The sequence below is a fragment of the Vigna unguiculata genome, chromosome 6, assembly GCF_037176805.1.
Source record: "Vigna unguiculata cultivar grain cowpea cultivar isolate G323 ecotype 2 chromosome 6, ASM3717680v1, whole genome shotgun sequence".
Lineage (NCBI taxonomy): Eukaryota > Viridiplantae > Streptophyta > Magnoliopsida > Fabales > Fabaceae > Vigna > Vigna unguiculata.
This window is the reverse complement of record NC_140797.1, coordinates 32,689,509-32,714,716: the sequence shown is the minus strand read 5'-3', so window position 1 is coordinate 32,714,716 and position 25,208 is coordinate 32,689,509. Positions and strand designations below refer to the sequence as shown.

The 25,208-nt window shown below is 31.6% G+C and overlaps 1 protein-coding gene across 2 annotated transcripts; it reads right to left on the bottom strand.

Annotated features, from left to right (window-relative positions):
* Positions 1–205: 205 nt before the first annotated feature.
* EMB2788 (ribosome 60S biogenesis amino-terminal protein) lies at positions 206–14,564 on the bottom strand. Of its 2 annotated transcripts, XM_028074644.2 has the most exons (13): positions 13,332–14,557; positions 12,113–12,848; positions 10,493–10,988; positions 10,052–10,203; positions 6,674–9,967; positions 6,353–6,565; positions 4,780–4,983; positions 4,477–4,680; positions 3,422–3,580; positions 1,919–2,269; positions 931–1,363; positions 697–793; positions 206–558 (listed from the first exon to the last, which is right to left on the bottom strand). In XM_028074644.2, exons 1-13 carry the CDS (start codon positions 14,426–14,428, stop codon positions 357–359), a joined length of 7,638 nt encoding a protein of 2,545 aa, XP_027930445.1. In that variant the 5' UTR covers positions 14,429–14,557; the 3' UTR covers positions 206–356. The 2 variants fall into 2 exon arrangements, with proteins under 2 accessions (XP_027930445.1, XP_085530686.1); XM_085674560.1 differs by lacking the exons at positions 206–558; positions 697–793; positions 931–1,363; positions 1,919–2,269; positions 3,422–3,580 and having other exon boundaries at positions 4,568–4,704; positions 13,332–14,564.
* Positions 14,565–25,208: the final 10,644 nt, after the last annotated feature.

The following is a 25,208-nucleotide window of genomic DNA, read 5'->3' as shown; positions in this document are numbered from 1 at the left end:
TAATAAATGGACATTGACGAGTTATAAAAATTACCTCATTCAGAAGTTTAAAATAATTAGTGTATGCAACCTTTATTAATTTAGAATCAAAAAATTGTTTGAAATGAGTATATAAAAAGTGTGAAGCTAACCTTTTAACACTTTAAAATCAATTTTTCATAAGAACCAAGTCAAATATAGCTTGAAACTAAATTTGAAACAAATATCAGACCAAAATTTTAATTTAGCTTGTATGTTACCATCAAATACATATAGCTTGTTACCATTGAAAAAAATTGTATTTTCAAATATATAATTTCCTAAACACTTTCTGTACACTTCCTAATCTACAAAAAGTAAGATAATAACTCAAACTCTCAGTTTCTTAGTAAACTTCTTTCCCATTGGAATAAGCCTGATTTCTCTAAATCTACAGGGGATAAACTAGCCGACTCTAATTTCTTTCCTCCAACAACATTAGATATAATCACTAACAAAGTTAGGCAAGCATGATATTCCTCCATCTTCTGTGAATCACTGAACTCCAGAGAATGATCCTTCCATGGCTGATAAAACGACCTAAACATCAATCAGGTCCCACTATGATTAGTTATGAAGCATACATAAATACTAAGAATCCAATTAAACATGGTTTTCAAAGTAAATAAACATCCGAATTCATTTCAGTACGAGGAATTAGAAGGCCCAGAAAATTACCATCTCCAAGTTGGATTAACTTCAGGAGGACACCGTATCCTTGAACTGTGTGATGATATTAAAGTGTCGTAGTCTTGCAATAAATCAGTTTTGCCAACTATAGAATGAAATAAATAGCATAAATATCTGGCCAGATGCAAGAATGTTGATACAAACATCTAACTAAAATGTCTATTCTGACCTATCACCGTAATTGCAATCAGTAAACTATATTAAATGTATGAAGTACCATACCTGCAAAATCAGAGGCACCAAAAATCAGAAGACAGAGAGCACATACAACTGATGGTAACACTTCATGATTGACACCAAGACGCAGTTGGAGATAGAAGATTGTTGAAGCTAGTAGCTCCTCCGCACCAATATCAATATCATTTCTTTGCCCGGAGGTATTTTCAACATACACTAGTAAAGAGTTCAGGGATTCAAAGTTGTGTGTTTCAGCTAACCCCGAATCCATGCAATAAGATCTTTTACGGAGCTTCCCAATGATTACTGAAGCCGTTAGCCAGCGAAGAAGTGCTGAAACTACAGTGTTCTCTCGAAACTCTTCCCTAAAATCATTTCTGAAGAACTGATACTTATTGAACTCCAGCCTTCGTATAGACTCTGACTTTAAAGCAGTTGTAGTTGCCCAGATAAGAAAGCTTTGAAGTCTTTCCTGATTCTGTAAAAATATGATGGCTATTCATACCGACTCCAAAAAAAAAAGCCAATATAGAGGAAGTATACACTTAATAGGAATTAGAGCTTCAGTCTGATAGATACGATTTCTCCAAGGAATAAACATTTAATATTATAGATTGAGAAAAAAATAATAAAAAAGAAAAATCTAAAACCCACATCAATTAAAAATGCCAAAAATATTTTAAAAATCAACTCCTCCACAGGAACATGATAGACTAGAATAATTTATCGATGCAGGTGTAATAAAAAAAAAATCTTATCATATAACACTTGTACAACTTTAAACACTTTTGAATCATGAAGTGAATTTCACTAATTAATTTCATCTTCATTTCATGATATATAAACAATACACTGTATGAAAATCATTTGCATTGGTGTAGCTAAAGTCTAATTAAAATATAAAACATAACCAATTCAATATTGAATTCATTGTATGCCTTTGAACAAACAATTTTAAAATATACAACTGAGTCATCGATGATCAAGTATTTATAATAAAAAACAAATTAAGGAGGTGGATCAAAGAAAGTACCATAGAGAAAATGGAGACATGAGGGGCATTCATAAGTATGGCTTCAAGAGCAAGCTCCGATTTAATACTTTTTTTGCCTTTATCATAGACATTGCCAGCCTGGTACATCTGATACAAGCCCTCCATTGATAGGGTAGAATGTGGCTGATATAGTTTCCTTTTCTGAGATAATTTCAACGTTGAAGCAACCATTTGTAGAAAAGGATTGACTAGTAATAAAGTTTCATTAGCCAACGTTGCATCATGGAGCAAGAAATTAAATAGATTGGATGAAAGTTCCATGAGCTGATCAAGACCGTGATTTTTCAACCACTTGGAGATTCTTCCAAATGAAATAACATCATTGACAACCTAGAAAATAATAGTTGGACTAAGTGTGAAGTAACAGAAATCTGAGTTAAAAGCAAATTGGTAAAATATATCATTTCCAGTGAAAGGAATACATTATACAGCTTTGAACAATCTTGGTGATAACCTTTATGTTGAGGATAATCCAAGCACATAGGTAGAGAATAACATTCATAGTAGTTAATAGTAAATAGTGGAGCAGATGGGCTACTACCAAAATATGCTATAGCGGTTGCAAGGATTACAACAATTTGATTTATGTACGTATTTTTAAACTATTAAATAATTAAATTGTTGTTTACTTTATTATGTATACAATACATTCATTGATTATCCAAGAAAAATAACAATATATAATATTTTATACATTCATTTATTATTTATAAATTGTTATTACTATTATTTAATTTGTATGTTAACATTACACCTTGGATATTTTAAGAAATATGTAGTTATAGTTTGCTAATTTACTCATTCCAAAAAATAAGTGGGGCCATGTTATAGCACACTCCATACCATTTGCTAACTTAAACACATTTTACTTTTAGGAGTAAGAAAAATACACCTTGAGCATATTTCAAGAAATATGTAGTTATAACTTTGTTTAACATACTTCTTTTAAAAGACAAGTAGGTAAGTTGGAAAATCTCATTACAACCCTCCGCAATAATAGTTATGAGAGGCAGGGCTCTGGCTTGGAAAGGAGAAGTCCAGTCGTTCACCATTCAGAGGTTGGAGGAGTTGCAAATGGTAAGGAATTTGTTTACTAAGACGAAAAAGTGGGGCTTACTTTACCCAGCTGAGATGTATCATTCCACGACTGAACATCAAACCACAATCCCACTTTCCAGCAATATTGAATACAACCTAGCTTGCTAGAGGGTGCTTGACTCATACAACCATGCAATCTTGCAAGTTAGGCAGTGATTTTAACAACACTGCTAGAGGGTCAAACTGCTACTCTTTTATCTTCTTCATCCTATGCTTGATGAACAAGCTTGCTAAAAAAATATGTAGGCTCACAAGTAATAATTTTAGAAAACCGCAACACGTTTGAAAGGAAAATGTTAACAGAAAGCATTAGAGAAACAAAATAAATTGCAGGTCATGATGGGGGGAGGGAGATTACAAACTGCATGAGAATAAAAGGCTTACCTTTAGTGCCACCAACACATGTTTCAAGAAGAGTTTATTGTCATCTCCGCTAAGCCTTTGTCTACTAACTGAGATGAGAGACGAAAACCATGAAAATAAAGAACAGTGTTTCACTAGATGACTGGTAATCTTATCCGATTTAACAGATTTCTTTATCACCTGCAGAGTAAATAAGATAGGCTCACTTTATATTGGTAGAGGACAAGGGAGTAGTCACAGTGAGAATCTCACAAGAAAAATAGCGTATTTCATCATACTCCAAAGCATGAAGTATGAGTTTGGGTAAACAACTTATTAAGCACTATTCAAGAAGCACAAGCACAATTCAGCCCGTGAATGCCCATTTCTTAAAGGAGCAGCACTTAATTGATGCATTTTTCCAAGCTACAGTAAAATCCTCCTTGAAATACATGTCACCACAGCTGTTCAGCTGATACCACAAATTATTCATAATGGATGTGATTCTGGTATACCCCCTCACTTTAATACCTACTAAATTAAAAGGGTGATCATTGGACAAGCTAGACCGTAACCACAGCATTGTGCTAAAATATCACAAGTACTTTAAGGTTCACATTTAATAAACCCGAAAACTTCTTCCTGCCAAATATCAAAGTTTTGTTTGATAATAGAAAGTCGTCCAACTTTTAGACTGCCCAGCTGCTAGATAAACATGTACATCATCTTCAAACTTCAACACGTTTTATGGAAGTTGCATGTGTCCAACTTAATTGGAATGGTATAAAAAATTTTGTAGAAACAGCATCCGAATGTCAACAGAAATATAAGTTTTGAACTTTGACTAATGAATTGAATAACTAAGGATTCAAACCGATACAATTCAACAATTAAAAAATGGCACCTAAGTTGTGATTCGATTCACAATATGACAACCAAGTTAAGAGATGACAACAAGTTGAGTAGAAACACAGCTTTGAGTAATTTTCAGTAATGCATACCACAAAAAGAGTATAAACATACTCTGACACTACCACTTGAAGTACAACTATAGACAGATAGGAAAAGAATAAAACAAATTTTAAGAATGTGCTTACCTCAATAATCAGGTTCTTTGACTCAAAATCAGAAAGAGGAGAGACATAAAAGGTCATCAGGGTCTCAAGGATAGAGTTCCTGATATATATCATGGCATCATCATCAGAGTTCAGCCCCGCACATAATAGCCTGAGGATCCAAGACCTCTCTGCTTTAAAATTGACAGAGGTACTCCAAAAGAAGTTATCAAACATAGGGATAACCTACAAAATTGAAGCAAATGGAACCTAAAACTAAATTACTTTTCAAAGCAAAGCAAAAATTTTCATGTAAAGAAAGAAACTCAACAACTTATGTCGTACCCTCATATTCAACTTAGAAGAGTGTATCAAAAATGTACTTATAGCAGCATAATGATCATTTGTTGGATCTAACAATACACAAGATGCCTCTGCAGCAAATAAAGAAATAACTGACGGGATTCTTTGCCATGGCTCTTCTATACTATTTTGAACAGAATTTAATAGAAGTCGAAGTCCCATTACATCCTTCCTCTTTTGGCATTTCTGTAAGAAATTTTTATTGTTAGTCAGCAATAATCTTTCAACAAGGAATATATGCATATATACAAAAGAAAAAACAGAAAAGCAATCTAAAACTTGAATTCCATAGAAGCCTGTTTAATAATGTTGTATTCTCCAATAGAGTATCACGAAGAAAGCACTGAAGGTACGGATCAGCCCCTGGAAAATGCCCAAGCCCAATAATACAACAAACATTCATTTTGGCCCTGGTTTCCCGAAGGCCAGGGATTCTAGGCAATGGTTTAGAGGCTTCCACAAGCTTACTTATAGTTCAAGATTTTCTAGCTAGATTAACTTTCACAACATGCTTTTTTGGACAAATTAATCGAAACAGCAAAATTGCCTAATTTTTTTTTCCATTGATCCTACAGTGTTGGGTGTGGATATAAGTGACTCTTTAATGACTCTTTAATGAATCTAGGATAGGCAGGCCCGGATGTCATCTTATCATTTTTTGTGGGCACAACTCAACCTCATGAAACCTGTTTCTAGTTATAGGATTGTCTTCCACTTATATATAACAATTTAGTCATATTTTTAGACAATGTAGGTTTTGCAATACTCCTCCGTATCAGGATAGATATCTCAAGCATTAGGTTTACAAGATTTGAAATCTATTAGTAGTCCAATAATGCCTAGATGGCAAGTGACATGATAAACCTAACAAAACTGCTAGAATAAGCTTTGATATTATCTTAGAATTTGAGTTCTAGACCTAATTCAATCTTTTGTAGAATGAAGGTTGTTCCTCCCTGATATACTATATTTTGGTCATATTTCTAATTGATATAGGATTTCCACCACTTTCCATATCAGTAATAAAGTTTTCCCACTATGCATGGGCAAAACAACAAAGAGACACTATAAACATTACCCATTCCCAAAGCACATGTAAGAGAACAAAACACCTTTTATCTAATCAACTGATTAAATACAGTAATACACTGAAGAATTCACCCAAAATACACTGACATATCAAGCATCCTTGCCAAAAACATTTCAAATGAATCGTGAGAAATTGCCTCATGGGAACTGAACAGTTAACATACAAAACATGGTTGTAGACAAAAGAACTTGTCAAAAACGGATCAAATATTTCACATCATTCTTCTAGCCAAAATATTTGAAATGGATAATGACAAACTGAAGGGAAATGAACAGTTATCATACATATTTTCACAAATCCAGATTAGATGATTCCATAAAAAAGTAGCTCTCCATATGGAAGTTAAGTATTAATAATATACAAAAAAAAGTAGAGTTTGAAGAGAATGTAGAAAAAAAATCTCACATTGCCAAAATTAAATTTTATGAGATAAAATAAGCAGAAACTGATAAACCTGTTACCAACCTCCAATGCATTCTTAAATTTATCAAGAGTGCCATAAGCTAATCTTCTTATTCCGTTGTCCCGGGAAGACATGCTAACAAATGCTATTGCGAGCAACCCTGACCCAGCAAACTCCACAGGCTCTATATAAGCCTTTGAGAGACTATAAATTGAAAATCGCAATATAAATGCAGGATCATAACGTTCTCTATCTTCAACATGAGAATAATGTACCTGTATAGGATTTAATGAAGTTAGTAAACATAATGAGATATAAACAAGGACAGGTACAAAACTAAAAACAGGAAACACAGATTCAGGCAGGCAAAAACATGCTTAAACCTTTTTCCTGATAGTATCTGGTTCAATCTTATTTGCAGATGGTGGCTCATCGGAGATACTTCTATCAAAGGGAAAATAGAGAACAGTTGACACACATATGTCAGGGTCAATTGGAAAGTTGTCTCCGTGATGGCCTTTGTACCACTCTTCAATTGTTTCTGAATCTAACTTGACATTCTGAGACAACAGGCAACTCATAGACTCAATTTGTTGCATAAGATTGGATATCTCTAAATCAATCCAGCTGACTGTTGCACCATAAGAATGACGAAGCAGTGCATGCAGTTCTTTTAAATTTATGTTAATATCATTTCCATAATCTGAATCAGTTTGGCGGGCCTTTATCCATAGGAGTATCCGTAGCATTCTAACAATTTCTAATGGTCCACTTGAAAGCACAGTTGTTGGCCCTGTCTGTTTCACGTCACTTTCACAATAGTCAAGAGAACGAATCACAAGACACTTAAGAATGCTGGATACAGGCTTCAAAAAGGATCCTGCTGGTTTGTGCACAGAATGGAGAGTATGGGCAAACTGAGAATGTGCAAGCAACAACTGAAGATATAAATCAAATGATAGCCTCCCCTCATTAAGCTGTGATAATATAACCCGGAGAGTTTTCACTGTTGTAAAATCACCAAACCTATAGAGAAGAGCAGATCTGATTAATTGCTCAAGGAAGGAAATAGATGGCAACTGAATAAGATCATTTTCCATTTTCCCAACCAATTCCAGAATAATATTCAACAAAAACTCTTCCATGAGATTATATAGCAATGAAATATTTGTGCCTTTTGCAGTTTTAGATTGATCAGAGGCTAGAGAAAATTTCTTCACAATAAACTGCCAAATGTCCACCAAAGTATTTATAAAATGCATCCTAGACTTTCCCATTTTGCTTTGCATTTTCACTGAAACATCTTTCATACCTGCTTCTTCATGAAACAATAATATTTTACAAAGTGATATCTTTGCAACAACACGATTGATGATATTCAAAGACTGGCGTGGAGAATAATTATCAATAACTTGACTCTCACAGTCAATCAGGTTATCGTGCGAAGCAAGTTTTGGGCAAATGGATTTAAATAACTTTAATCTCTTTTTCAATTTTATTGAATCCCCATTAAGAGCAAAGTGATACTGCAACATATGAATTGATTTCCCAAGAAGACTGTGATCAATACGACAGAGAAGTTCTTGAACAGATGATGGAAAGAATTCCCCGTATTCTTCCTCAAATATATCTTTAGACGAAAAGCTCCTCCATTGACTGAAACCTTTCAAGAGAATTTTTGAATAAAAATAAGGTATAGGTCCGCAATCTTTGAGATTCTGCACCCCGTGTCTCTTGGAAATCAAGCTCAAGTATGACAAAGAGGCCGGTAGAAGTAGTATATACTGATCTTCCGAAATAGTAAGATCAGAGATATGTTCCATCCCACCGATATCATTATGTAAACTTCTATTCACTATACCAAAAAATGAATGCCCAAAGACCAACGAATGCAGGGAACTCAATTCAGTAAGAATACGCAAAAATATAGCTTTCTTAGCATTTGTCTTGTAAATGTAATGGGAAAGACTTTTCAATGGAGTAACCATTATAATTTTCCACATGATCAACAGCAGAGGATGAAAAGTTTCTTGCTGCATATGTTTCTGCGTATACAAGGCATTGATAGCTTCAAGCAAGCATCTATCAGCACTATCCACTTCAAAACATAGAGAAAAATCCACAACCTTGATGTAAATCTGCTCAAAAATATCAGTTTTCATACTCTTTACATCCATCCCCCAAAACAAATCATAAGGTGCCCTGTTTTCAGATGACTGTTGAAAATAAATGGATAAAGCACTGAAAGCATCAGCAGATAAGGAACATCCAACAGATAACAGAGATTTCTTAATTGGTAAATCATTCACTTCAACTCTACTGAACATCCAATCCACTAATTCAAGAAGCTCAAAAGGTGATAAAAACCTATGCAAAGTATGTAAAGTACATAATATTGGAAGGAGAGGCATCACATCTTCAGTACGAATGCAAAACTCAAATTTATCTCTGACATCCAAAAATAGCTTTTGTTGAAAGCCTTTAAATTCCTTCACAAATAAACTACCAACATCTTCAGCTGTAGACGCCGAAAGGTGGAAACCAAATAAAGACCACATGTGATCAAGAGTCATTGATAATATCTTTAGAATTGGATTACCAAATTTGTGAAAACCCTCATCAGATACTACATTAAGCATATTGAAATCGTCCTCTACATTTCCATTTGCAATGTTCTGATAACTTCCCATCGAAAGAGATAATGACATCAAAACACAGGGATGGAAAAAAATGGTTTTAATCACTTCTTTAATGTTATATCTTGAACAAAAAAAATTGTTCATAGAGCAGTCAGAACAACTCTCTGGGACCAACAATTGCGCTAACAAGCTCCCTACAAGCTTAACACACACAGTCAGAAGTTGTTCAATTTCAGCAATTGGGTTAACTTTGTAACATAACTGAATCCGATGAGTCCAGAACAGCAGGAGTTGCAGATTGGGAAGGAGCAAGCAATCACTTATGGATGCAGATAATTTATGCAGTAACAGCTCTTGTATTTTAGATAGCTTTGATATGTAAGGACCACTCATACACATCATTGCAGGAAATACCACATGGAAAGGTGCCTGTCTCAGAAAGATACTAAATGTAACAGCATCAGCTTCAGAAGCATCTAAAAGTTGGCTACAAGTCAGAGACTCTGGATACAATCTATGATCAGAATTCCCAACAGGAGAAGCATTTTGACTGCCAATACCAAGATTTGACATGGCCATATCCAAACCAGCATAAAACATTGCAGGCCACAACTTTGTAGCATGGTGAAGAACACTATAATCCAGAAAAAGTACAGACAATAAGTGGGAAAAAGGAACTCCAACCAAGTCACGTGGAATGACCACTTGCAATGGCATATTTGTCAACATTTTACCCCCATCTTCCAATATAATGGAGGATATGAAAGATATCGTTGTTTCAGTAACTGCATGACTAGACCCACAATTCAACAATCTACTTACACTACCAAGCGCACTTCCCAGAGAACTATCAGGAAGGACAGATTCTTCATTGTTAGAGAAGATGCAATAATTCCGATGGTGTAATATGCTCTCCACAAAGTCCAATAAATCCTTCAGTGGCTTCCACTGGGGAAAGACTTCACCACATTCATAACTGCCACCAAGTCTCTCTGTCAAGTCTGCATGAACTAAAGCAGATAACAATTCAGGGTTGACCTATCAGAAACAAAGATCTAACATTAGATGTGCACAAACTGCAAACTAAAAGTAAGCAAAATTGTCAAATGATGAATCATGTACCTGCGTTTGCAAGAGATACTTGACTGTACTGCAAGTGTATAATAATACCACTGATTTTTTAGGCACAGAGCAGGATCCTGATTTAGGTCGGATCACCTTTAGACACTTCTCCAGCACACATACGACAAAAGGGCTAAAATGAGGTGATAAATCTGAAACGAAACCACAAAATCAGCAATCAAGAGCCAAAACAATTTTGGCAACATCAGATGCTAACATTTCTGAAGAAATGACAAAAAAACTAGCAGATATTGTGACCATAGAAAATGATAATATGCATATTTCTATCTCTATAGAAAGATAATGATCCTATGAATTTACAGAACCAGATCAAAAACTTATGCAGTACAACAAAAAGGAAAAGAAGCAGCATATGATATACACGATTTTAGAGTTAACTGTATACAAAGAAGTAAAATATGAGAATATAGAACTGATCACCTGTACTGCCTTCCAAAATATGGGCATGACTCTGAAGAATTTTCCAATATTTAACTAAATTATTCCCAAGCGTAGAAACAGCATCACACAAGAATGATATTACAAACAAAGTAAAACTCTGTAATGCATCAGCCTCCAACATTTTGACAGGGGGTTTCTTTGCATTATAACCTGGTAAAAATAAAAACCATCCTTCTATCTCGTGAAGGTTCCCATCAAAACCGCCAGTACTGAACATAGCTGCCAAGGCCAGTCTATACGCCAAATCCCTTGTTTCATTGTATGGTGAAAACATTAACAATTTAATGAATGGTTGTAGGTATCTGTACAACATGGGTGGTGTTCTTATAGGAATTTCATTGTCAGGACACCATTCAATGTATTCCGCAATCAAGGACAACACTGAGACCTGCAGGTGCCTTGTTAGTTCCAACGGACTTTTAAGAAGACTCTTGAAAGTTTCGAAAGAACTATCCAAAGTGAAAGGCAAAGAGCGCTGCAGAGGAAAAACGGAAAAGGAATATAAGATGACATCATGTATAATTGAATAACTAAGAAAAAATATAAATTTATATAAAAAGAAAGTAACAATCACACCAGATTTCCTTTCCTTCATTAGGATACTGAAACAGTAGGCTGACCCATTAATTAGGGAGGCATTCATAGATGCAACAAGTACATTTCACACATAAGTATGAAGTTTTATTTTAAATTTAGTTTACATTCAACTGTTCTGCCACATGTTCATAATCTGACTACTCTAGAGTAAAGCATTTGGTGCTTAATAGAATTTTCCCATAAAAAAGACAATGAAACTGAGATACTTCTAAAATTACAAAAATTATAGTTGTAGAGCATACTCAATCTCAAAAATATAATTCTATCAACAGTTAATGTCAAGTGAAAAAGGAATAACCAAAAAGGTAAACCACTAAAGTCCAAGTCATACCTAGTTTAAGCACTAAATTTATAATTACACTTGATTTCGTACAAATCAAATTAATCAATGCCAAGAAAAAAGCTAGAAACGCACTCGCTATTAGCTCTAATTTAGGAGTTTAACCCTAGTAAAACAAATCACAGGCATCCAAGAGTATGCTAAAATGCCACACACTTAACGACACACCGTTATAAGATATCATTGTTCCTAGAATAAATGAAAAGATTGAGGCATGTGTCAAGAGTCATTACAGCTCTATCGATTAAATTGGTAGGGAAAAGTGTCATTACAGCTCTAAGGTATTGAATGAGATATATCAAGCAATGATATATCTCATTGAAGCAATTGAGTTCCCAGTGCACAGAGAAAAATTCGTTAAAAGCCTTAAAAATCAAAGAAACTAGAGGATCAGGCCATCATCAAAACTCAAAAATATAAGTTATTGTTTAAAATATCCTTAATTTAGTAAATGAAACAACATAGTACTCCAAACACCAACAGAATATCAAAATGCTAAACAGAAAATTGTCTAAAGAAACTACGTAATTATATAATTCAGTAGAAGTATTTAAATCTGCCTTTAATTTTGGTTTGATCATGAGCTATTTTTCTGTTTACTTAACAGCATTAGTGACACCCAATGGCTTGAATAAAATAAGATTATAAAAAAATGAACATACACGATAATATCTGATAGCATCAAGAAGTTTAGACAGTAGGTACGAGTCCACGTCTGTCCATGAGCTAATATCTATGGAATGGAGGTCCACACCCCAAATTTCCCCTATGATATTCATGAGATCCACTTCATCGTCCAATGTATCTGCTCTTACTCCAATATCAATTGTTTCACTGTTGTCAGTCAAATCAATATCAGGAGTAGAACTTAGACCAGCAACAACTATATCTATATCACCACTCTCTGAAGTGTCCAGTTTTAACTTTTTTCTCTTACTGCTGTTATGTTCATCATGGCATGCATCCCTCTTCAAAGTTGAGTTACAGGCTTCAGAACTGGCATCTAAAGAGGAAAGTAGGTTTAATAAAACCTGCAGATCAGGAAGAAAAGCCTGAACATAATTCTGAATTTCATCCTTGATAAACATCACATGCTGCAAGAATGGATTGCTGGAACTAGAATTATGATTCAAACCACCAAAAAGAGAGTCCAAAAATTTCAGTAACTCCAGAAGAAGCCTTAGAGTACCATGCCTCACATAAGGTTCGGTGTGAGGCAATCCCTTATTAAACACAGGCCTGCTGAATGGACGAGGAAACAGGCACTTCACAATACTATGTAAATCCATATTATCTAACAACAGCCTGGGACCATTTGATTGAAAATTTGTAATTTCCTTAGAAATGCCCTTACCAACCAACGAAACCAATTGAGCTGCCACAGATATTGCAGGAATCCTGAAAAATATATCAGTCAACATCAGTAAACAGGGTATAAATAAAAAAAAATGAAAAATTAACATGTACATATCAAAAAATAGCTACCAACACCATTTTCCAACTCTCTTCTAAATACACTATCATTGGCCAAATTCTAATACTAGCCGATAGGATTAATTATTAGAAATCACAAACCACCACACATACTTGGTCCAACCAATCTCTACGTGAAACACTTAATTTATGGAAAATGATGAACAACACTGAATAACGTATTGTGTGGAGATTGATTGAGACCGTTATAGTCCCACACCATGTAATAATTTCAGATACCAAACGGTTGGCTAATTCGTTTTCAGTCTTCATCTAATATTTTGGGAGACTATTTAACTCAATTATTGTATTGCTATCATGGTAACATTACTCATAATCATGCACATAAACATAACAAATAACAACAACAACAACAACAACAACAAAATTCAGGTAAACAATTCTAACCATGAAGAAGACTTGAAATTTTCAATGTTGTAAGGAAACTCCTTCAAATACAACAAACCAAAAGAACCCTTGGCCTCAACAATAGCCAAAAGCAAGTCGCTATGATGTTGAACCTCCGTCACCCGCAGCTTCTTCATGAGGTCCAAGACCCTCTTAGTATTGCCCCTCAACCGCATTTTCGAATCCGGCATTAAACCATTACACGGATCAGTACAAACCCTAACAAGCACCCCAAACGCAACCTCAGCAGCATCGCCACCACTCTCCCTTCCACAAACCTCAACCAACTGCTCCAACGTGGCACTCCCAAACAACACACTCCGAAGCCCCGGAGGGACCAACGACTCCACAACGAGAACCCTATCTCTCAACACCGTTAACACAAACACTACAGTCTCATCATCATCGCTTCCCAACCCTCTCAGAACGCCAGAATACATCTCTCTCTGCTGCAAAATCCACCGCAACAGCCCCGGCTTCCCGACCTCCAAAAACGACATTGCGAATCCAACAAACGACTTCCGCAGCAACCCTACCCTCGCCTCCGGTTTCTTCCTCCGATGCTCGGACGCGATCCTCCCGAACTCCGGCAGCTTAAAATCGAAGCTCTTCGAGACCTCCGACGCCAAGCTCGCGCCACGCCGCACAATCGACGCCAGGAGCAATAGCGCCGCCTTCTGCCGGCGCCACTCCTTGCTGTTCACCTCCTTGTGGATATCACTCAACCGTTCCGCAATCAATATCCGTGCAAATTTATCCAAGTCCTTGCTCACGCTCACACTCTCCGCCACGCTAGGGTTGTACTTACCTTCACTGTGGTTGAAAATCGCGGAGATTAGGTCGAACACATAGTTCATGCCTTGCTTTCCTTCGCGAAGCTTCCACGCCTCGAGAAGCTCAGAGCACTTCGGGGACCCATGCACGTACTCTCGAAGTACGTCACCGCCGTTCTCAGACTTCAGAAGCTTCGCAAACTCTTTTGCGCCGTCGGAGCATAGCTTTATCTCAAGCGAGGTGATTCGGTGAAGCAGTTCCTTTAGTTTCGCTTCGTGGCTAACCTTGGCCTGGAATGTCAGAACCCCAGCAGGTTCCGCCATAGACGCGGCGGCGGAGGACGGCGGAATGATGGATGTTAGAGCGCCACTTCGCACCCGCCACTCCAACGTCTAGTGTTGTTTACTCTGACCGTTTTGCGCTGAAACATACAGGGACGTAGGTTAAACCCTGGCATAAACGACGCCGGTTCACCTTGTCATTTAAATGCAGCTTAATAAAACGGGAAAAATTATTAACAAAATCGGAAATTAAAAAAATCAAAGTTTTTATTAAAGTGAATTTTGCATTTAATTATAAAAATATGTTAGATTCAATTCAATCCAGATTAATACACGTGGACATATTTAAAATGTGTACTTATGTTTTTGTTTTTATAGATATATGAAATTATAGCATAACATGTATTTATTTTTTATAAATATACTTAATTAGAAACATCTTTTAGTAACTAGTTAAGTAATATTTAGAAATATAATTAATAAATTGTTTAAAATTATTTTAATATATTCAAAAAATTGTACGCGATTATATATAAAATACACGTCACATATATTTTCCAGCTGAAATAGTCATACTTGAATACATAGTGTTTCTACTATAAGAAAAAAAAATTTGAAAATATGTAATATAAATAGGGATGGCAACGGGTTGGGTCAGGAATGGATAGTGCCTATCCGCAACTCAACCCGTTAAAAAAAAGTTCGTCCGCTACCCATTCATTTATTCGTCAGGTATTCGCTTAAAAAATACTCGCAGATATTTTTAAAACTCGCGGGTACCCGTGGGTATCCGATACCCGCAAATATTTAAAAAATATATATTTTATAAAAAATTTAATATAAAATTATAAAAATAAAATATAAATTAAATTAAATTATAATTATAATTAAATTTGACATAATAAAATATACTGTTAATTTTAATTTAAATTAAATTTAACTTAATAAAATATAAATTAAATTTTAGTTTTAATTTTAATTTTTTGCGGATAACGGATATCCACGGATACGGATAATATGATATTCATACTCGACCTGTTTATAAGCAGGTATTAAAATATTTGTTACCCGTTATCCACAAATAATAAATATCCGCAAATAATAACTATCTGTCGTGAATAAAATCACGGATATCCGCGGACACGGACATTTTTTATATGATGACTTATAAGGTCTTTGATATTATAAATTGTTTTTATTTCCTATATTATCTCATTATTTGTATGAATGATTGTGTTTTTTTTAAGATTATTTTTCAACCAAAATGTTTCCAGATTTTTTTTAAACAAAAGCAAGTTTTTGTTACAAATTTAACCTAGTTTAATCCCTGATTATATATTAAATGTTAATATTTTTATAAAATTTGATTAACAATTTTAAATAAACGTTTATTCAAAATATAATTTATATTTTACAACTTTTTAATTTTATTATTTTAACAAATATATTCGTATGTTATGAGTAGCTTCTTAAAACATACTTTTAAATTTAGGAAAATCCAAATATGCCTACATGTTTTCGTTATAAAGAACTATTTATAAAAAAATTGCAAAAGAGTTTGTATAACTAATTTACATTTTTCTTTTTAAATAAGAAATACGAGAGAGAGAAATGAGTATAAGATTTAATATTTCTCATTTTTATTCATCCATAGGAAAATTTTAAGAAATAACAATTAGGTCTAATGCTTTTACCCGTCCAAAATGTATAACACAATTATATATTAATATGTAATGAATCCATAATCTAATTCATTAGGGAAATAATGCAGAAGGTGCTTAAATTTGTTATCGGAAAGATGGATTAGAAATGATAAATAAACTTGTCTTGTGGGTATTGTCCGAACTCATCCTTGTTTTGACGGAAAATTCCCACATTGACTATGTATGGGTATGGGTATCGGGAATCCCGACTTTTTCAATTGGATATGGGAATGGGTATGGAGATGTACATATCCCCGCCATGATACTTGTTCCCGTCATATCTCCGTTCCCGTTTAAATTATTAAGATCATATATATATATACTCTATTTTTGATTTCTTGTAATTATTTGGTTTGTATGAGACTCATTCATATTCAATATATTTTTCATCTTATCATAAATTTTTATGTAATTATGTTAAAATGATATATGTAATTAAAATATTTTATGTGTCATATTTGAATATTTCTATTATTTTTAATATTTTTATTTATTGTATATTTTCTTTTCACATGAGAATGTTTAATACTCTCAATTTAAGTATTTAATAGCATAAACCTTTCATTTACTAGGTAATATAAAAAAATTTTACTAATTATTAATAATTTTTGTTTCATTTAAACAACTCTTTTATTTCGCTAAAACAATTCTTATTATTTCTTGACCATTGAATATATATGTTGATATTTGAAAAAAAAATTAGATCTCTAAGGTATTTTTCATCTTATCATACCCTTAATTATACATTTATTTTTCTTTGTGCGATTTCTTTGAGTAGTCTCTCAAATTGTTTCTAAGACACACATTTGTTAATTTTTTAATATTTTTATTTTTTGTTTATTTTAATCATGTAGAATACTATTTTGATATATTTTATCTAATTATTTTTTATTTTCTAACTCACTATCAATCATATTGTAATATTTTTACTATAATTGTATTATTAACTTTTATTTACTACAATATAAAAATTAAATGTAATTGTCATGAATTTTTTTTATCACCATTACACATATATTGGAGTTCAAAAGATCAAGGATCTATGTCAAAATTGTATTATTATGCTTATTATTTATTCTTTGCGTCATTTTGATCAAGTGATGTATTATAACTTTTATTAGTGTATAAAAAATATATTAATTATAATTTAAGAAATTGAAGTAAACAAACATTTAAAATATATTTTAGTTTGAATATTTGTTTTTTTTATATTTTTTAAAAATATTTTTAAATTTTATCAACTAGGTTTCATTAATGTTTGCAAATTTAATAAATGTTTTGATTCTAATGAAATTTTATTTGGTATTCTAATCTAAAATGTAAATAATTATATTTTATTTCAAAGTATTTGATATTGAAGAAACAACCATCATCTTAAATATTTGATAATATTGTGTTTCTTTTACAGTAATTTTTTATTATTTTATAAAAATTAATTAAAATTAATATTGAAGTAGTAAGAAAACATGTACGGGTAAGGGTACTAGATTATACTCGTTACCCGGTGGGGATGATGATGAATTTTTTTTTGTGAGAATAGGTATGGGATAGCGAAACTTGTCCCCGCCATGCCTAAATGGGATGATGAGATTAAATATTGGCATGTGATCTTTCAAATTTAGAGAGTCTTTTATGTGATTAGGGATATCAAAACAATTTGTACCCGTGGATATGTGCAGATAAAACCCGCAACGGGTAAGAAATGGATATTGAAAATGGATACCCACGGGTACGGATATTTTTTATACCTGCATGTTAATGGGGCGAGTACTAAATTAAAAACATATATATTAAAACATTAACACATTTGTTTTGAATGGGTTATTTTTATTAATTAGTTTTGAAAAATCTCCATTTATTTGTAAATTGTTATTCAACACTATCTAAATGAGTTATTTTCACATAAAGGTTATGCGTTATATTTTTATTTTGTTATAGAATAAAGCAGAGAAAGAGAATAGAGAGTAGACACTGATTTTCTGTGTGTCATTTATCAATAAGAGAAGTCTCTATTTATAGATACAAAAGGCAACCCCAAGGGATACAACTCAATGGTTACAATACTAATGATAACATCAATAGCAATCAATCATAGGTAACTGCTAACAACTCAATGGACATCAATAAATTTCATAACATTCCCCCTTGGGTGTCCATTGATCAGAGAATGTGACTCGTTAAAACCTTACTAGGAAAAACCCTTTAGGATAAAAACCTGTCAAGGAAAAAGAGTACATTATTCTTCATTCTTTGATATAATATTATTCATCACATCTTCTATTTCTTCCCCTCATGTAAACTTACATATTTAAGATGACGAGTCCAATCTTGTGAAGCAAATGCTTAAATATTTTCCTTGGCAAAGACTTTGTAAATAAATCTTTAATATATCCTTCTTTCAATTGAGCAATATATGCACTATTATTTTCATATATGGTTATTGATTCTATTTTTCCTCATGTAATGCTAAAAGTTGCATGATTTGACGATGTTGCTGTTATGGTTTGTTTCACTGACCGCCATGAAATCATTGTGCCATCACATGTGAAGAAATATCTTGTTTGTGATATATCATTATCAGGATCAGATAAATAACCTGCATCTACATAACTCATTTGATTTTGAATCAGTTGGATAAAAATAAGCCTATATTCAAAGTACCCTTAAGGTAACGAATATATACATTTTACACTAATTCAATGTCTTCTTGTAGGTGAAGAATTATATGTTGCTTAACAAATTTACAGCAAATACAATATCAAGTCGAGTACAATAAGCAAAATACATTAGTGCTCTTATAACATTAAAATATGGTATTTATTAACCAAGAAGTTTTTCATCATTGTGAGGTCTAAAAGGACATTTATCAACATCTAATAACCTCACAATTGAAGTAAAAAAATGATATAACTTGTCCATATAGAACCTTTTAAGCACCTTCATTATATAAATCTCTTGATGTACAAAAACACTTGTATTTAAATACTCAATTTGTAATCTTAAACAAAACTTTGTACTTCCAGGATCTTTCATCTCAAATTATTTCTTTAAGCAATCAATTGTCTTTGTGAACTCATTAGGAGTTTCAACGATGTTTATGTTATATGCATAAACATCAATTATGTCAAATTCATTTTTCGATATTTTCACATAAATACAACGATAAGTACCTTTCTTTTAACAAGTACTACAAGGACAGCTATACATCTTGATTGTTTTAATCCATAAAAGGGACTTGTTTAAGTTTATTGAATAATCCACTTTAGAATTTGCATTGTTGGGTAAATTAAATCCTTCAGGGATTTTCATATAATTATCATTCTTTATAATATTGTTTTGCGCAAAAATCCATTTGTATTCAATGAGTTTTACACCTTTAAGTGTGCAGACTACAGGTCCAAAAGCTTTTTGTTTAACAAGCAAATCTAATTTTGCTTCTATTTCATCTTTCCATTTGGCCAATCATTTCTTTGTCGACAATCTTAATCCTCATTCTCACTCATAACATTCATAGTTATATTATATGTTAAAACATCATCAACATTGACTTTGGTTCCATATTATCTTATTCATGACATAATTTATTGAGATCTCGTCATTTTCAACAATTTTAAGTACTTCTAGAACCAAATTATTAATTATGTTAAATAAATCTTTTGTGATTTACATCTCCTAGATTAGGTCATCCTGTCTTTTTAGCTCCTTTTCTTATTCGAGAATTTTTATCTTTGGAACCAATAGGCTTACCACGCTTCAATCGTGTTATGAATTAATATCAATTATATTTGAAGCATTTAGCAGATGGTATATGTGATTTAATTATCCTATTTGTGTCAGTAAAAACATATGATAATTGACTGACTAATTTGTGAATGAATTATCATTTGAATTTCGAGTTCACATTCTTTTGTATGAGGATCAAGAGAGGTAATGATAATTCATTCCAACCAATATCCTTATCCAATTTTTTTCTTTCTCCCCCTAATGTTGGAAAAACTTATTCATCAAAAATGACAGTTGACAAATCAAACTATAAATATGTCTCCTATCCAACATATATTCTCAATCATTTCTAAAGACTCATCATAGTCCCTTTTGGTGGGAAAATTTGATCATATACAAAAGTTCTTAATTGAGACAATTAGGTTATTGACCAAAAACTAACTGCATAATAAAATAATTATGATAACTTGTTGGCTTGATGCAAATCAATCCTATAGCATGTAAAATTGCATATCTCTAAGTAGTCATTGAAAGATTAGCTCTCATAAGTAATGGTCTTGCAACCAACTTTAAACGTTTTATTCATAATTCTACAAGTCTATTTTGAGCATGAACATATGTTCTACTGGATGTTCAACTTCAATTCCCATTGGCATACAATACTCATGAAAAGCATAAGATGTAAATTCACTAGCATTATCAAGATAAATTTTCTTAAACAGATAATTTGGGAAGTGATCTCTTAACTTAACTAATTGTGCTAATACTTTGCAAATGCTTGATTACAAGTTGATAATAAACAAACATGTGACCATTTAGTTGATGCATCAATTAAACCATGAAATATCTAAATGATCCAGTGCATTGGACCATAAAATCACCATGTATTCATTCCAAAAGATGAGATTGACTAATTTCTAAATTTTTCTGGTGATGGTCTTATTATTAACTTTCCTTGTAAACATGTATCACATGAAAAATCATTGGATTGAAGAAATTTTTTACTCTTAAGTGGGTGTCCACAAGAGTTTTCAACTATTTTTTCGCATTATGATAGATCTAGGATGACCCAACTAATCATGCCAAACAAGGAATTCCTTTTTGATTCGTAAACTTCTGGTTTACAATGACATGCATTTCAATTGTACTAATACATGTGTAGTACAAGCCATAAGAGAAGATTGATAATTTCTCCAATACACATTTTTTTTTATTCAACTCAAGTCCATTGATATAAAGATATTTCATATCTCCTTTATTGTTTGTCTCAATATGATATTTATTTAGACAAATATCTTTAGAACTTAATAAGTTTCTATTAGACTTCTTTGTAGAAATGTAGTAGCTCTTCTAGAGCCTTTAAAACATTATTTGTGATATAAAAATAATGTTAATATTGACTTCTTGAATAAGCAAATAAGAGAAAAATAAATTAATAATCTTTAAAGTTTAATTCTTGCATTATCAGCAAAATACAATATATTTAGTTTATCTAATATTACTGTATATCAAAATGATCATATATATATATATATATATATATATATATATATATATATATATATATATATATATATATATAGTTAAAACATACTACAACAACAACAACAACCATTTTTGTCTAAACCAACACTATAAATCAACTTTCAATTCTAATATTAATATTTTCCTTAACCACTGACGCAAACAATATTCATATATTAAAAGATTTGTATAGATATAATATAATAATACTAAAACTCAATTACGTATATCCATATAAACACAAAATTGTAATATAGTAATACCTTATATATAGAATCAAAATCATGAGTCAAATAAAATAACATTATATATTAAAAATCATCAAATCCCTATGAACAAAATGTTAATTTTTAATAACCATATTTTATTAAAAACCCATTGTATCAAATATTTAATCCAAATAAAATACAATGCAACATATACTGATATTTAACAAAACCTCAAACACATATATATAATCACCTTATACATTTAATAATGAATATTCATTATACATTTTTATAACAATATAATATTTAATTATATTTATTTTATTAGTATGGATAAAAAGATATATATGATTGTACATGGATGCTGACATTTTTAAAATTTAAAAAATATGAGTTATTATAAATATTATGAAAATAAATATTTCAAAATATATTTTAATTTTTTTTTCACATGTATTTTATATTTTGAAATATTAAGATTGTAAATAAATATTAAGATTATGCATGCACATAATCAATCAAGTGAATTATTTTTTCAAACATAAACAAATGATTATATAATGATCATAGTTTATTAAATAATTCAATGAAGACAACACACATGTAATGTAAATAAATTTTGCCTAACTAACCAAGCTAATCCAACACATCAAAATAGAAAGGGAGGAACAAAAGCTATATCAATGAACAAGGAAGAGAGTATTGGAATAAGGAAAATACAACCAAATGTGGCTAATGGGGAACACATGTTCTTTATTAAAAGTTGTAACTCATAGCCCTTCCCTCCAATGACTTTCTTCTTCTACAATGCAACACTCAACTGGCGAAAGTCTACTAAAATGAGAGGCACTAAGAAATTATAAGAATAATCTCAATGCCAATGCAATAAAAGAAAAACAAAGACTTAATAACATGAATATGATGAGAGATTTTAGGAATTTTAAGAAATTAAAATATAATATTCAATTACTTATAAATTGAATTCTTTTTACTTTTTAAATAGTTTATTAGGATAAAGTTTATAAATAATAATAATAATAATAAATGTTCATTATACACTCATTTCACATATACATTTCATAATATAAAAGAAAATTTGATTCTTCTTACTTATACACTAGCGTAACACATACACAAGCGATATCGCACCTGTGTGTATGCATTTTCTAAATATGCGTGATATTATATTAGTAGGTAATAATATTATAATGTTATTAAGTTAATACATATATTAAAATTATATTTATTAAAAATAAAGTGAAATATATCAGAACAGATAAAAGAATAACCATTGATAAATAAAGAAGAAAAGAAGAAGCAAAAACATCTTATTTTATAAAAAGTTTGTAAAAATAACGGTCAATTTTTAAAAATTTAATAAATTATTATATTTAAAGGGTAAAATCGATATTTTGAAAAATGGACACAAAAAGGAGAATCCCCTTTATATATTGTTATAGATAACCCGCAGGGGCGGAACTATGTGGTGACACAGGGGAGTCACGACTTCCCCATTTTTTTATTTTTTTATATATTTTTTTATATATTTTTTAAAATTATATTTATATATTATTTATATATTATTTATATTATGAAAAATTATAATAAAAGAGATTCCCACCATATAAATTGTCATGAAAGTGTGTGAAGAAAAATAAAAACAAAGTGATAGAGTGGGAAATAGAGGTTGAGAAACACATAGATTGAGATTGAAGTATACATTCTTCCATGATCTCTCACATATGAAGGTTAATATCTTATTATGAGTAATGTATGTTAAATTTATGATTCTTTTTAGGATGTTTCTCCCAAATTAATATAAACCCAAATTATGATTTTAGGGATTCTTTTATGAAATTGGTATGAACCCTAATTATAATTTTTCCCAAATTATTATAACTCTTAATTATGAAATTTAGGGATTTTGTGTATTTCGCTGCCTATGGTAGATTTTTTTTTAAAGTTTTGAATTTATACAGTGTTGCTTATTTAATTAAAGTGGTATGGGTTTTGTTCTGTTTTGCAATGTGATAATTGTGATTTGTGAATATAAATTTTATTTTTTCTAAATATGCGAGATGTGATAAATTTATATTCAAAAGATTATGATAAAAATAAAAAAAAATTGATTCTTTTTTTTAAGAGGAGGGTTTGTGATAAAGATGAAAAAAAATGCATTTACGTTGACTTGAGAAATTTCATGACAACCAAGAATTCAAGACAATAAAAAACAAATCTCTAAAGTTCTTAGAATTACATATAATGAATTTAAAAATTCATTAGAACGTGATTCGAAAAAAACTGCCTCAAATTTGACAATATCACCAAATCAAATTGATGAGGTACGAAAGGCTTATCTAAAATGATATTCATGGTTCGGTATCACGATATAATAGTGAATGATAATAATATTTTTTTTTGAATCCCACTATTATATGTGTTTGTTTTAAGTAGAGGAAATGAAAAAAAAAAAAAAGATGAAGAGCTTTTTTTCTAACTAAAAAAAATTATATTTAACAAATCTAATTTGGCACCCCTACAACTTTTATCCAAGTTCCGCCATTGATAAACCAACATCAAACATGCATATTTTATATAGTAATAATACCACAGAGAATTCACTTTAAATTAATTAAATTATAATAAAATAATTTAATATATAAAAATGTACTGCACCGAGTCGGCCTAAGCCTAATAATAGTAGGTGTATCACACCTGGTCGGCCTCCGCCGAATAATAAGTAAGCATCATGTGTATGCTAAAAGTACCCGGACCAAAACCAATAAGATGCGACATTGATCTAATAAGCCAAAAACAACCATAGCGGCCTAAGCCGTTAAAGGGTGACCGGCTCAGGTCGACCACTCTATACAAACAACCAAGAGCTTAGTAAAAAACATAACATTCCAATACAAGTCACCAGTCTCCAACAATCGAACTAAGGGCCTGGGCTAAGGCCCAAGCCCACCTACGGCCCAATCAAGGGCCCAACCCATGACGTGGCCAGACATAATTAATGATTTATAAATACACATGGACCCCACAAATTAAAGGTACACATTCATTACTTCCTTAATCACTTGATTTGACCTTTTGAGTAGGGATGGCAATGGGGCGGGCACGGGTTTCGCTATCCCATATCCATCCCCGTAAAAAAAATTCATCCATATCTCCATACCCAAACCCAACGGGTATCAAACTTTTGTCTCATCCCCATCCCCACCGGGTAACGGGTATAATCTCGTACCCATACCCATACCCATTTTATTACTACTTCAATATTAATTTTAAATAATTTTTATAAAAAAAACTATGATAAAGGAAACATAATATTATCAAATATTCAATATTAGAAGGATGGTTGTTTCTTCGATATCAAATACATTAAAATAAATTATAACTATTTACATTTTATATTATAATACCAAATAAAATTTCATGAGAACCAAAACAATTATTAAATTTGCAAATATTAATGAAATATAGTTGATAAAATTTAAAAATATTTTTTAAAAAATATAAAAGAAAAATAAATATTCAAATTAAAATATATTTTAAATGTTTGTTTACTTCAATATTTTAATTGTTAATAAATCTCTTTTTTATACACTAATAAAAGTTATAATACATCATTTTATCAAAATGATACAAAGAACAAATAAT